Genomic DNA, 13,274 nt, shown 5'->3' with positions numbered 1-13,274 from the left:
AAGCAGAGTAGAGGGTGAGATAAACGATTGTTGGCCAATTCATATTGATATTCAGTTGAGCTGAATTGGAAAACAATTTATCACTTTCAATTAAATTAGCTTCATTGTTGTTATTGGTTACACTAAATTTGTCTGATAATGGCGAGTGAACTAAGGAAAAGGTTAAAGTAGCCATATTTGTGTGTTTGCCTTTTTTCGTTTATACATTTATCTCTATTATTTCTGGTCATCATCATCATCAGTTACATGGTCAATTTGATAAAGATAATCTAATTTAGTACGAATCATGCCAAGTATTAAATTCATATCAATTGAATTATTTCAAATTGATCATGATACAGAAAAGAATGAAACCATGAAATATTATTGAACGGTATTTAGCGAAACAAAAAAACTTAAAATTCTGTAAATGATGAATATCTCAAGTGGAAGTTTGAAGAAAAAAAATGTCAATTTTCACTGAAATGTGTAAAGAAAAATGTTGAAGGTTTAATTTGCAGCATTTAGCCAACACTGAATCTTCATTGATCTGAAATTGATTACAAAGAAACTTGTTTTCATGTTGCTCGTTGGACTGGAAAAGGATCCAAATGTTCAAGAATTGATTCAATTTCCGAAGTAAAGTGAAACAATAAAACGTAAAGATAATAATAATATCATTGGAAAAGGTCATTTCTGTTTTATAAAACATTCTACTTTTTCCTCTGTTGGTTAACATTATTATTACATTGAATATCGCAGACATTACATTGTTTCCAAGGTTGCTCACTATCTTGAGGTAAATGTAACTATTCAACGAAATATTGTTTCATTATGATGAAAATGCATTATCGTTTCACTCCCAGTCCATAACAAGAGCATCAATCTCAGCACTTTTTCCCTTCTCTTTCATAGCATTCTTCACCATCTATTTCAACATTTTTCCCAACGTTACCACAACAATGTTTCATTCCAAATTCCGGAATACTTTTCTTCTTTTTCCTCGTTTCATTGATAATTATTTTTACCTCCCAGTTTATCAATTCAAATAAGCGAAAAGTTTGATAACCAGAAAAAAAACAATAAGCGAATCACTTTTCTCTTCATATTCCTTCTTCTTCTGACTCAATGTAAAGTTAATATTGTCACGCAACCATGTTTGTTCAGGGAAGGTAAAAAAGTTCTGATTGATTAGGTTTGATTCGTATGAATAGAAATTAATTGTAAAATGATAAAAGACAAATTTGCATAGAGAAAGTTTATCCATGGAAGAAAAAAATTTTCCTCATAAATGAATCTTGTTCAGGGAAAAAAAAGTTGGAAAGATTAAACTTGATTTGTTTGTTGACCCAAAACAAATTCATTTTCTTATATTGAATAATTAATCAACAGTTTCAAGCTGTTTCTATTAATAACTATGCAAATGAAATGGTTAAACAAAAGATGAATTTCAATTTCAAGATAAAGGAAAATGTTGGAAATGAAAATTGAAAGTTTTTATCGAAGAAAAAAAATAAAACAAATTTTCTCTGTTTCGTTGAGGATAAGCCAGTGATGAGCATAAGGTTAACCTAGAAAGCAAATCTACTTTGCATGAAACTTTATCCTCTCTTGGCTTCTCAATGATTGATCACCAAGACTAAACTTTGTTCATCTTGTTGCTGGTTTACTTTACCCTCATCACATAACAAGTATTATAATGAAAGAGATTGAATGGTGAGAAGAAAGAAAAATCAGAATTTGTTTCATATTATTATATGTTGAAACATGACATAGTTGGCAGGATGTGATGGGATCGTGTTCATGATAAAGATGGTTGATGATGAGAAACAAAAGTTAATGGAAATAATGATTTACTCAGAATGCATCATTAACTTTGTCTCATTTTATTAATTCCTATTCATTGATTCATTCACATTTCTCTTTTAATTTTTTTTTGCCGATTCTTCTTTTCCTTTTCTACTTCACTCCCTGTTTCCATACCCATTAGCAACGAAAAGTGTTTTGCCGAGTAAACGTGCCAACATGTTATCATCATTCATTAGCATGTCATGGTGATGAACAAACTAGTGAAGAAAAACGTATTTTTTGTTCGTCTTTAAACAACATTCAAGTCTATCAAAATTGATTGGAACAACTGAAAAATTCAAGTTCTTCTGTTATCATGATGATGAAGAAGTTGGTCAAAAATTCTTTTCAGTAATAAAGTTGATGGAATGATGAAAAGAAAAATGTTTTCTAATAGCAAATACTAAATGACTGTTAACTCTATTAGTTAACATGATAATAATCTCATGAAAAGAATGTTAGCTTATTAGAATATCATGAAACACTCAAATGGAATTATCTCTTTATCTTTTTCTTGCCAATCTGTAACATGATATAATTAGTGAAATGGAGAAAATGGTTTATCTTTTTTCATGAAAAAATTTTTCACACTTTTTCTTCCCTTCAACTGTTGAAGTTTTGCAACATTTTTCTTGCTCAGTTGAACCACTTTTTCCATGAATTTTCATGCATTTATCCATGATGAATAAATTGTTACCAATTGTTGTTGAGATTCACTTGAATGGGTTAAAAGGGAAACAAATTAATGTTAGCAAAGGAAATGATATTTTTCTTGCATTCCAATGAGACGATTCATTGATAACATCCGTTTACTATTTATTATCATGATTGATTTGAATTTTGTTTTCTTCTTCACTCAACACTTTCATGGAAAAAACGTCTGAAACTGAAAAAACAGTTTAACCTTTATTTTCTCGACTCTTTTGCTTCTCCTTTCAACACTAATAACTCCAAGTTCAGGGAGGGAATATTCAAGTTTACTCTTGATGATGATGCTCATTTCTTTCTCTCACCATGATTAGATTCAATATTAGTTCAATTTTCGTTGGTCACAAAATGGTGAACAGTTTATGATTATATTAGATATAAAATTACAATAATAATGTTGGGAGAGAAAAAGATTTGCGAAAAAAATATTGAAACAATTTTCTTGCCTAACATTTGAAATGTTGAAGCTTTTCACTCGCCTCATTATCATATTAATGCTTTGTGACTTTGTTGGTAAAATTGAATTATATTTATGGTATTAATTATTAAATAAGACGATAAAATATGGAAAAAGATGAAATTCTTTTTTTTCTCTTTCTCTCTTCTTCTTATTATTATTCCTGCTTTTTTCTCCGGCAAATTCATTTTCATAAACATCTTTTCAATGTCATGTTAACAGGTCAATGGAATCGTAATGTTTGAATGTTTATGAATGGGAGTGAATTTGGGTTAAGTTAAATGAATAAACTGATAATGATGGAGTGAAAAGAAAAGATTTGTTCAGTTGAAATGAAAAGAGATGAGAAAGAAAAAGAAATAATGAATTTTTCTCTGTAATCTTTTCGTCTTTTTTTTATTCACAGAATTTTTGTGTTGATTCAACTTGGATAGTAATAGTAACATTCGTATGTTTGATGGATCAAGAATAAAAATGAAATAATGAAATTACATTTGTTGATGTTATGGGAAGTTGATGAAGATGAGGATGAAGAAGAAGATGAAGAAGAAGAAGAATAATGATGATGATTGAAATGAAATGGAATTATTTCTTTTCTCTGATTTTCTCTTTTTTTCCATCTTCTCTACCAATTATTGCCATTAATATCATAAAGGTGTGTGCTTGGATAAAAGGTGTTCCTGTTGGCTAATCAATCTTTCATCGACACTGGATGATGTTAGAGGTTCAAGTGTAGCCTGTGATGAATAATTGACTGGAATCAGATTCTCTTTGAGAGCCAAAGTTTTCTTTTCGTCAGCTGATCGATTCGTCGAGTTACTTACTGGTACTGCTGCTGGTGTACTTGGAGTTGACCATGAAGTTGAGATTGGATTTGATTGAGATGCTGGAGGCGGAGGAGGTTGAGGTTGATTTATTGGTGAACATGAGAGTTGAGAGTGAGATGAAGTGTGATGATTGTGAGGAGGAGGAGGATGATGACCGGGATGAGTATAATATTGATAGGAAGTTAAATGGTGTAAATGATTATCTGAAGAATTGTTGATTCCATATTGACTTTGATAGGCTCTTTCACGTAAACGGAAATCCATGGTTGAACATTGTAGGCACAATAAATAGCGAAATGCTTTACGAAAGTCATGATGAAAGGTAACATAAATGATTGGATTAAGCATTGAATTGGCTAAACCAAGCCAATAGCAAAGGCTACTGATCCAGTGAGGGATTTGGTTAACAGTCACTGAAAAGGGACGAAGCAAGGCCAGTATGAAGAAGGGTAACCAGCATGCGGTAAAGGCGGTCATGATAACACCTAAAGTAATGGAAGCTTTTCTTTCCTTCAACATTGACGAGGTTCGCCTCTTTTCAGTTCCCGAGCTCATGGTTGCATGAAAAGACAGTCGATCACCTAAACTTTTACGAACTCCTCCAAAGTTTGAGCAAAAAGTATTATTGTTATTGTTATTACTGTTGTTGTTGGAGTTATTGTTGGTTGAATTTATTGGACTACCCTGTGTTTGTTGAACTATACAATGATATTTTGATTGAAGTGAATGATGGGTTGATGAAGGTGAAGATGAGGCCGACTGTGACCTATGACTTGACAACATTGACTCTTTAACCCGTTTATAAGATGAAAGTAAAGATGAATGAAAAGTATTTTCACTACAATTGTTGCTATTTAAATTATCATTATTATTATTATTGTTGTTGTTGTTGTTATTATGACTAATATTGGCACTATTTTTAGGTAAAGTTTCCTTTAATAAAACATCACTTAACGTTGTTGCACTTGAATCTTTACAACTAATTAAACCGTTTCGTGGAGTTGATTTTGTTAGAGTCACTTGGGTTGCTGTTGGACTTGAACTTGATTTTGTTTCACCAAAATTGGTTTCATTGAAATTTTCTGTTGCACCCGATTCCCTGGATTGGGGTGAATAATTTTGCTGTTGGTGTGGTGGTGAAGAGAAAAACATTGAATTTTCCGTTATTTTATTGCCAGCCTGATAATCACTGTCATTGATTGATTCCAATGGTTGAATGTCGTAGTTGACTGAAGATGGAAATGGTACTTTTGAACAATTTTCATGCTTATTGGAAGCTGTTAGGGTTGACTTTAGTAAAGGTTTAATGGCGGGAAAATAGCGAGAAGCATAACTGTGCTGTTGATGGTAAACTGTTGACTGGGAATGAGCCGATGAATTGTGTTGATTGACAAGGTTACTGTTGGTGTGACTATTGACTAGTCGTTCCGTTGTGTGGCCCAGTGAGCGAAGCTCAGCGTCAACAACCGACTTGGCTGCACCATAAATTTTGTAATAAAGTATAATCATGACTCCAAGAGGAATGTAAAAAGCTCCTAAAGTGGCATACAATTGGTAGACTATGTGCTGTGAGACTTGACAAGAAGGCTCCTCATCGGTTCCATGTTCATTGCCCAGAACCAGAAGAGGAGGGACACTAATGAGGCACGAGGAAACCCAGACAATGGCAATGAAAGCAGTCATTCGTTTGGTTGTACGTTTAACTCCATAAGTCAAGGGTTTGGTTATGGTTAGATAACGATCAACCGAGATCATGCACAGGTTCAGGATGGAGGCTGTACATGAGGTGACATCAAAAGAGACCCACATGTCACACAGAGTTGGACCCAAATCCCAGTAGCCTTTAACCTCAAGGTTAAGTGCTAACGGCATAACCAGTATGGCAACACAAAGGTCAGAGATGGCAAGGCTAACTAGAAGATAGTTTGAAGGTGAACGCAGTTTACGAACCAAAACCACTGATAGGCAAACAAGAATGTTACCAATTATTGTAACAATAATCATTAAACTAAGACAAAGGGTTATGGTTGTTTCGAGACCTGAATGCTTTGAGCTCATCTAGGTTGGTTATTTTTGTTGGTGTCTTTAAAATATGATAATTGATAACCTTTCGAGTTGCCGGCCTTTTATCACTTTCCACTCCAACAATTAATCTCCAGTTTTTTTTGTTGCTCCAACTATTGTGATTATTATTGTTGATAAAGTTTCTTTGGTAATAACAGTTGTAATGATAAGTTGGTAAACTTTTTCTCCGATTCGTTGAGATTTTTACAGTTGATTGATTTCTTGTTGAACTTTTTCCAGAAATCAGTTTGCTTAATAGATGATAATGGTGATGTTGACTGTTGTAACGGTCAAAATGTTGATGGTGAGTCGTTTCAATACTGATGAATCCCATGAACAAAATAACCTTTTTAAATGAAAATAAAATAGAAATTAAATTATCTTTCGTTTTATCGAGAAAAAAATTGAACTCAAGAAAATGGTTGATTCCAAAACATCTTAATCAATTGTTTACCTTGATTACTTAATCGATTCAATTCTCATGATTATCTTTCGATGAAAGATTATGATTGATGGCAATGTTTCAATGTTCATTTTTTTTTCACAAAACTCGAGTTTTTGATTCCAGGTTCAACATTGAATCGACTAGGCAAAGAGTAAAGATTCACTTACCTTTTTATCAAATTGTTGCTTCGATCGGGTTTTCAACTCTTTGACATGTCAAGTTAACAATTAGTTGATATCACAGTTTAGGTTTTAACAAAAGAAACGAGACGGAAAATTGGGTGAAACAGGTTAAAGAAGAAAACGAATGAGCAAAAAAGAAAAAATAATTTAAATTATTTATGAAGAGAAGGGAAAAAAAGTTGATTATCTCAACATGACGAAAGTAAATGTCAATTAAGGATAATCAGGTAATATTGATTGTTGATTGGATTTTTGCGGTTTGATAAAGTGTTGGTTACTTGGTTGGTAACGATAATGTTCAATGTCCATGGAGCCAATGATTATCTGGAAATGACAAATAAACTGGTTTTTAGTTTTTTCGGGGAAAACTGAATCATTGATGATTACAAATGTAAATAATGACAATTGAATCTTGAAACAATATCGACAAAAGAGGGAAAAACAAACGAAAAGAAGAAGAGAATATTTTTGGTCAACTTTTTTTCTTCTCTTTTTTTCTCTCTTTCCTCTCTTCATGTAACCAATGATTGGAAATGAAAAGTTAACACTGAGTAAATGATGAAAATGAGAATCATTCCGATGAGGGAAATAATCAAGTAATGAACTTGCTCATCCACAGAACTTGTCATTTGTCATTTTCTCTGATTATTACACAAATCTTGATGATCCAAGTTTCAATAACCTTCAACAAGATTAATGGAAAATTGAATAATCTTCTTCTGTGTTAATCCCATATTATCTGATCAAAGAATGAATTCAATTGAGAAATCAATTGATTGATCTGTTTGAGCGTAAAAATTGATTTTTGCTGGTTTCGCTTTTGATTAACGTTGTGAGGAAACAATGAAAGAAGGCGAAATAAAATTCACTTTTTTTCTTCTTCTTTGACAACTTTTTTTTTCTCTACTTTAAAACAATTGTAATCACGTTTAATCAATGATAATTGGTGATTCCAATGGATAATCATGATTTTTCAGGTTCCATTAACATTTCTCTCTGTTTCTATTCTCGTTTCAACTTTTCACTCTCAACTTGTCACTTTAATCAAGGTTATCCATTTGGCTATTGAAAGTAAAGTTGATTAGAAACAATTGTGTGTTTGCTTAAAATATTAAATAATCATTTTGTTTCAGTTAATCGACAAAAATTTCATTTCAAATTCATCATCATGCTTTTCTTCTTCTTCTTGCCTTTTCACTTCATTTACTTCATAATTTATTGTTGGTGAAACAAAACAGCATTCAACAATAAACGGAAAGCAATTGAGTCAATAACAGATGAGTTTAAATCAACAATTTATTGTCTCAATCATCATTTCTCACCTGATTAAATATGAAACAATTTTCAATATCATTCACGATTTGCTTTTCATCTTTCCAACTTTTCGCATTCCAATGAGCTCATCAAACAACTTTTTCAACCTTTTTTCAATTCCAACAAGTCGAGGATTCAACCATCAATTTGCCAAAAGTGAAAAATTTCAAACGAACAAAACATTTTCATCAAACGAAAGAAACTAAAGAAAAGGATTTCCTTATGAATACTTGATGTTTCAACTTAACACTTGCGATAATAAAGTAATGACTATTTCAGAATGATAACGTTTGTAAGTTTTCAAGAGCAAAATTTCGTTCGAGATTAACACCAAAAGAAGTTTCATATCTCATGAGCTTAGTTCATTAGCTTCAGGTTTGCTTACGGACGTTTGAATGCTTGGAATGAACCAATTTGACGAAGAAAACTTTTCCAAACTCGACTTGATTGGTAAAAAATGGAACGTTCAACGAGTTTTCATTGAATGATTGAGTGCATTGAAGATTGGTGTAAATCTGGCAATTCTCAAATTACATTTTTCTCATTCATTTTTTTTTCTTCGATAATTTTCAACTTAATTTCACAGTTTGTTATTTAGTTTTCAAGTCGACTTTTTGTCATCTTAACCATCATCAATCTTTTTCTGTTTACCTACTGAAAGAAGATGAGTGATCAAAACTTTGCTCTCCTCCAACAAATGATCAATTTCATTTCAAAAATAATGAACACTTTTTTTGCTCCTCTTCAGCTCAACACAATCATCAATAAATACTCCATGAACTTTAACTATTGATTTCATGACTTTTCCCTCTCTCTCTTTACTTCACACAATTGTATGTTGTAAAGCTGATCATATCATCGTCATGATGAGCTTTCACAAGGTTTAGCTGCATCTTGAGATTCAATCAACAGGCTGTTTGACAAAAAAGGTTAAATCAATTGTCATTGATGTAAGAAAAGCAAAAAGCAGCATCAAGTTCAACAAGAAAATGATGACGATCATGATTCTGTTTTGTGTGTTCATTTTTTTTCCACAAAACACTGGCAAAAAAAACATGATCATCATTATGATGAGTGAATTACAGTGTAATGGTGATGAAGATAAACTGGTTAAAATGATTGCATTAAAAGACATTAAATGGAGTGAGAAAAGTAAAACTGTTTGTTTGTTGCACACATCAATGTATTCACTTGTTTAGATTATCATCAATATATTGAACGATGGAAAAAAGAGTTTCATCAAAAATTCCAAATGACAATTTCCAATGTTTCGTCCATTAACTTGTATCGCAATGTGGGATGAACACCAAAAGTCAACAAATGCACAACCTGATCATGATTCAGGTAGGAATAAATATGCTTAAATGGTTGATTACCTTGTCAAGTTTATCATGAGAATAATTCACGAGTAAATTGTTTTTTCCTTTTTTTTCTTCTTCTTCTTCTTTACCTTCACTAAACAAACATTTTCATCTGCACTCAAACCTCATCTAACCTTTCACTTCAACCTCGACTGGAAATTCAATATTATTCTGATTCACATCTTAATCCTTCCATTAACCTAATCTTTATTAACTTCATCAAGTAAGCGAAACATTATCTTGTTCATCACGTTCATTGGTCAAACATTCAGTGAACTCTTTTGTTCAATTAATTGCTTGCTATTAATGTGCAAAAAAAAGTTCATTATCTTATTCAAAGAGAATCTTGTTTTTCCATTGAAACTTCCATTGAATTTTCATTTTTTTCTCGATCGATAAATTTTCTTGGCTTTTGTCTGAACAAAACTCATTAATTGATTAATCAAATCAGTTGATTGTTGTTTTGGTTAAGAAGATTGGCTTAGGAATTAGAGATTACATGGTGAGAATTAAATGATAACAGGGAAACACGACAAGAGAAAAACTGGATGAAAAGAACATTTAATAACATCATTCTTCTCGCTTCTCTGGTTATGATATTTGTAATAGTTTGTAGTGATCACAAATGAAATAGTACGAAATGAATGAAATATGAATAGATCAAACTACAAAGATGAATAGTTGTTGAAACAAAGAAAGTTTATTTGTATGAAAACTGAGAAAACAAACGCTTCTATCGAAGGTCAAACTCTTTCTGACTTCTCAAATGAGAGCTCACTTCGAGCTCTCGCTTGGAGATCACATTTGGTCTTAGCCTGAGGGCTCGTAGAGTCAATAATAGTTAAAGTAGAGAAAAGATTGGACGTTAAGAAAAAGTAAGGAATGGAAAGGATTAAGGATCATGGCCTTAGAGAGGGAAATATGGATTAAAGGGAACTTAAAGTGAGAGTTAATCTTGAGAGCTCTTTATGGAGCGCTCTTAGTGGAGCGCTCTTAATGGAGGGCTCTTTATGGAGCGCTCTTAATGGAGCGCTCTTTATGGAGCGCTCGTTAAGAGCAAAGGAAAAAAATAAGCTCTCTACATTCCCCGTTACTTGGAATTATCCCGCCTGGGATGATATGAACGGCAATTCCTTATGTGTGCAAAACTCTTCTGTCCATTTTCATCGTAGATAATTGTCTTCTGCTGTCCATCCTTGATAATGATATCCTTGATTTCAAATGGTCCTTCAAACTTGAACTTTTTTCCAATTTTTCCTTTAAATACTAAGATTTTTGAACCGACCTCAAATTTCATTGGTCTAGTTTTTCCTTTATTATGATACTCTTGCATCTTAGTTCTGTATTTCAATTGTTGCTCATCGCTGAAAGGTTTTTCTTTTATTTCGCAATTACCAACTACTCCAAAGTGATTGTCTGCCGGTAGCCAGTCTGTGTATCCAAAAGCTTTAAAAAATGGTGAACAACCAAGAGCACGATTGTATGCACGATTATTATGTTTTGCTGCTGCTTCAATGGCCTTTTTCCAACCTCCAGGGAAATCAGGAAAACATTCGCAAAATAATTTTATCTTTTGAACGTGGCGTTCCGCCATTCCGTTAGACCATGGGCTATATGGTGAAGTAGTTACCAATTTGATATCCAGCTTAGTTGCGAGGTCTCTAGTTGCTTTAGAAATGAAAGATTTTCCACAGTCTGAAATCAATCTCTTGATTTTATCAATTGATGGGTGAGCGCTCAAAAAGAGCACTAAAGAAGAGGCATCTTCTTTCATTGGAACTGCTTGGCATAATCTAGTCGCTTCATCGACCATAACGAGAAAGGAATGTGTTTTCGCGGAGCCCTCTTTCTTTTTAGTCAATTCGCCATAATCTAAATGCATGACTTCGAAAGGGACTTTTGAATGCTGAGGCAAGATCATAAAGTCTTGATGCTGCTTCAGTTTTGATTTTACTCGTTGGCAAACGTCACAAGTTCTTATGTAGTCTGTGATATCTTCCTTCATCTTGGGCCAAGTAAAACGAGCTGAAATTTTATGGTATGTTCTTGAGATCCCATCATGGCCACCAGAGTACGGGTCATCGTGATAAGACTGTAAAATGGCAGGCACTTGGTCTTGGTTTACTTCTATGCGTTTCTTTTCATCCGATAGTAATACTAAATTAATCATTGGTATTTCTGGGCAAAGTCTTGAAAGTGCGTCTGCATCGGTTAACTCCCTACCGGACCGATGATTGATTTGAACATTAAAACTCATCAAGAATGTCTGCCAACGACCGAGACGGTTTTTCGGCTCTTTGAGTGAAAGTAAATGAGAAAGGGCTTGGTGGTCACTATGCACTTTGAATTCCTTGCCTTCCAAGTAGCTTCGGAAATATTTCATTGCTTTGATGACGGCTAGGCATTCCTTTTCCGTAGTTGAGTAGTTCTGTTCTGGCTTAGTGAAAGTATAAGAATAATATCCGATCACTCGCAATTGTTTATTGCGTACTTCTTTCTTGTCTCGTTGATAAAGAATTGCTCCAGTACCATAGTACGATGCATCGCATGAGAGCTCGAAAGGAAGATTCCAATCAGGAACTCCTAAGATAGGGTTTGAACTGATTATCTTAATGAGCTCTTGATATGAGCGCTCACATTGAGGGCTCCATTCGAACTCCACGTCTTTTTGCTTCAATCTATCCAAAGGGCGAACAAGTTCAGCATATTTGGGTATGAAAGCTCTGAAATGTCCTGTGAGGCCAGTAAAACAACGGAGACTGTGAAGGTCAGTTGGCTTCCTCATCATCTTAACTCGTTCAACTGATTCTGATCGAGTTGTTTTGGTGAAACCATCAATAACACGTCCGAGAAAGATAATACTTTCTGAACAGAATACACTTTTCTTTTCGTTGATTTGTATCCCAAATTGAGATAACTTTTTGAGCACTCGAAATGAGAGCTCAGCACAATCTCTCATCGTGACACCTCCAACACAGATATCATCAATGTAAACGGCAACTTTATTAGTTTGTAATAGTTCATCAAGAATTTCAACCATCTTGCGTTGAAATATCGGTGGCGAGTTCTTCCATCCAAAAGGAAGACGAGTTAGTTCAAAGTGTCCAAAGGGCAGGACAAATGCACTAAATTTTCGAGTTTCTTTGGTAATTCCTACTTGCCAAAAACCATCCTTTAGATCGATTTTGCTGAAGAATTTACAACCACCAAACATGTTTATAATTTCGTCGATAATAGGGAAAGGGTATGGATCCAAAACTGTATGCTTGTTGATTTCGCGGTAATCTTGACATAGTCGTAACTGACCATTCTCCTTGGGCACAATAACACACGGCGATGCGAATTCTGAAGTCGAGTTAACAATTATCCCCATGCTTAATAATTCCTTTATTTTTCCTTGAGCCCAAATGTATTTCTCACGCGATAAGCGGTATGCCTTGGATTGGATGACTGGAGAGTCGGGTGATAATTTAAAATCAGCTTGTAACGAGGGCTCTTTTGTACTTGGTTCAAAGAGCTTTGGAAACGAATTCTTGGCTTGGTCGAGGCTCTCCACATATTGACTGCAATCGGTAACAGCACAACAGATCTGGTTGTTTGCGAAGTCCCACTTTACCTTCAATTCTTGTAGGGCATAGATTGACAAGATAGCATCATAAGTTGCATCTTTGTTCACGATGAAACTCAAGTCGATAACTCGATTTGAGTACTCAATCTGAGCGCTCACTTTTAGATCACAATGTGAGATCTCACCATTGTATGCCTTGACGAGAGACGAGCGCTCCTCAACTTTTAACTGCTTTTCTTGGACAAATCTTTCAGATATCATGTTAGCCTTGGCACCACTGTCAAATAGAGCTCTCGCTTCATGTCCATTGATTCTTATTTTAAAGACGTTGTCATCACTTGCAGTGTGAGTCTTAGGTATTGTATCGAATGAGTAAATATTTGAAGTATCGTTTCGAGACTTTTCTGGTCTTGAACTCTTGGGTTTAGTTTTGGTATCTTCGTAGGGTCGACGATCACGGGCTTTCATTGGTTTGAGTTGACACAGTACTCGCCGTAGGTCATCTTTAGTATTCACTTCCG

General features: G+C 34.0%; 1 protein-coding gene across 2 annotated transcripts in view; it reads right to left on the bottom strand.

Moving 5' to 3' along the window:
• Nucleotides 1–3,359: 3,359 nt before the first annotated feature.
• The window catches only part of LOC107365460 (octopamine receptor), a 33,657-nt gene continuing 23,742 nt past the window's right edge, over nt 3,360–13,274 (bottom strand). For both annotated transcript variants that reach the window (XM_015932968.3, XM_025161490.2), the window contains exons 2-3: nt 6,496–6,834; nt 3,360–6,229 (exon numbers count right to left, since the gene is read on the bottom strand). In XM_015932968.3, coding sequence (XP_015788454.1) covers nt 3,640–5,877 — 2,238 coding nt within the window. In that variant the 5' untranslated portion in view covers nt 5,878–6,229; nt 6,496–6,834 and the 3' untranslated portion in view covers nt 3,360–3,639. The remainder of the gene's footprint in view (nt 6,230–6,495; nt 6,835–13,274) is intronic.

The sequence above is a fragment of the Tetranychus urticae genome, chromosome 1 (genome assembly GCF_039701765.1).
Source record: "Tetranychus urticae isolate SD_2017Ah chromosome 1, NJAU_TeUrti_SD_1.0, whole genome shotgun sequence".
In the NCBI taxonomy this organism is placed as follows: Eukaryota; Metazoa; Arthropoda; class Arachnida; order Trombidiformes; family Tetranychidae; genus Tetranychus; species Tetranychus urticae.
Note: the sequence above shows the minus strand (reverse complement) of the source record. Positions and strands in the feature narration are given on the sequence as shown.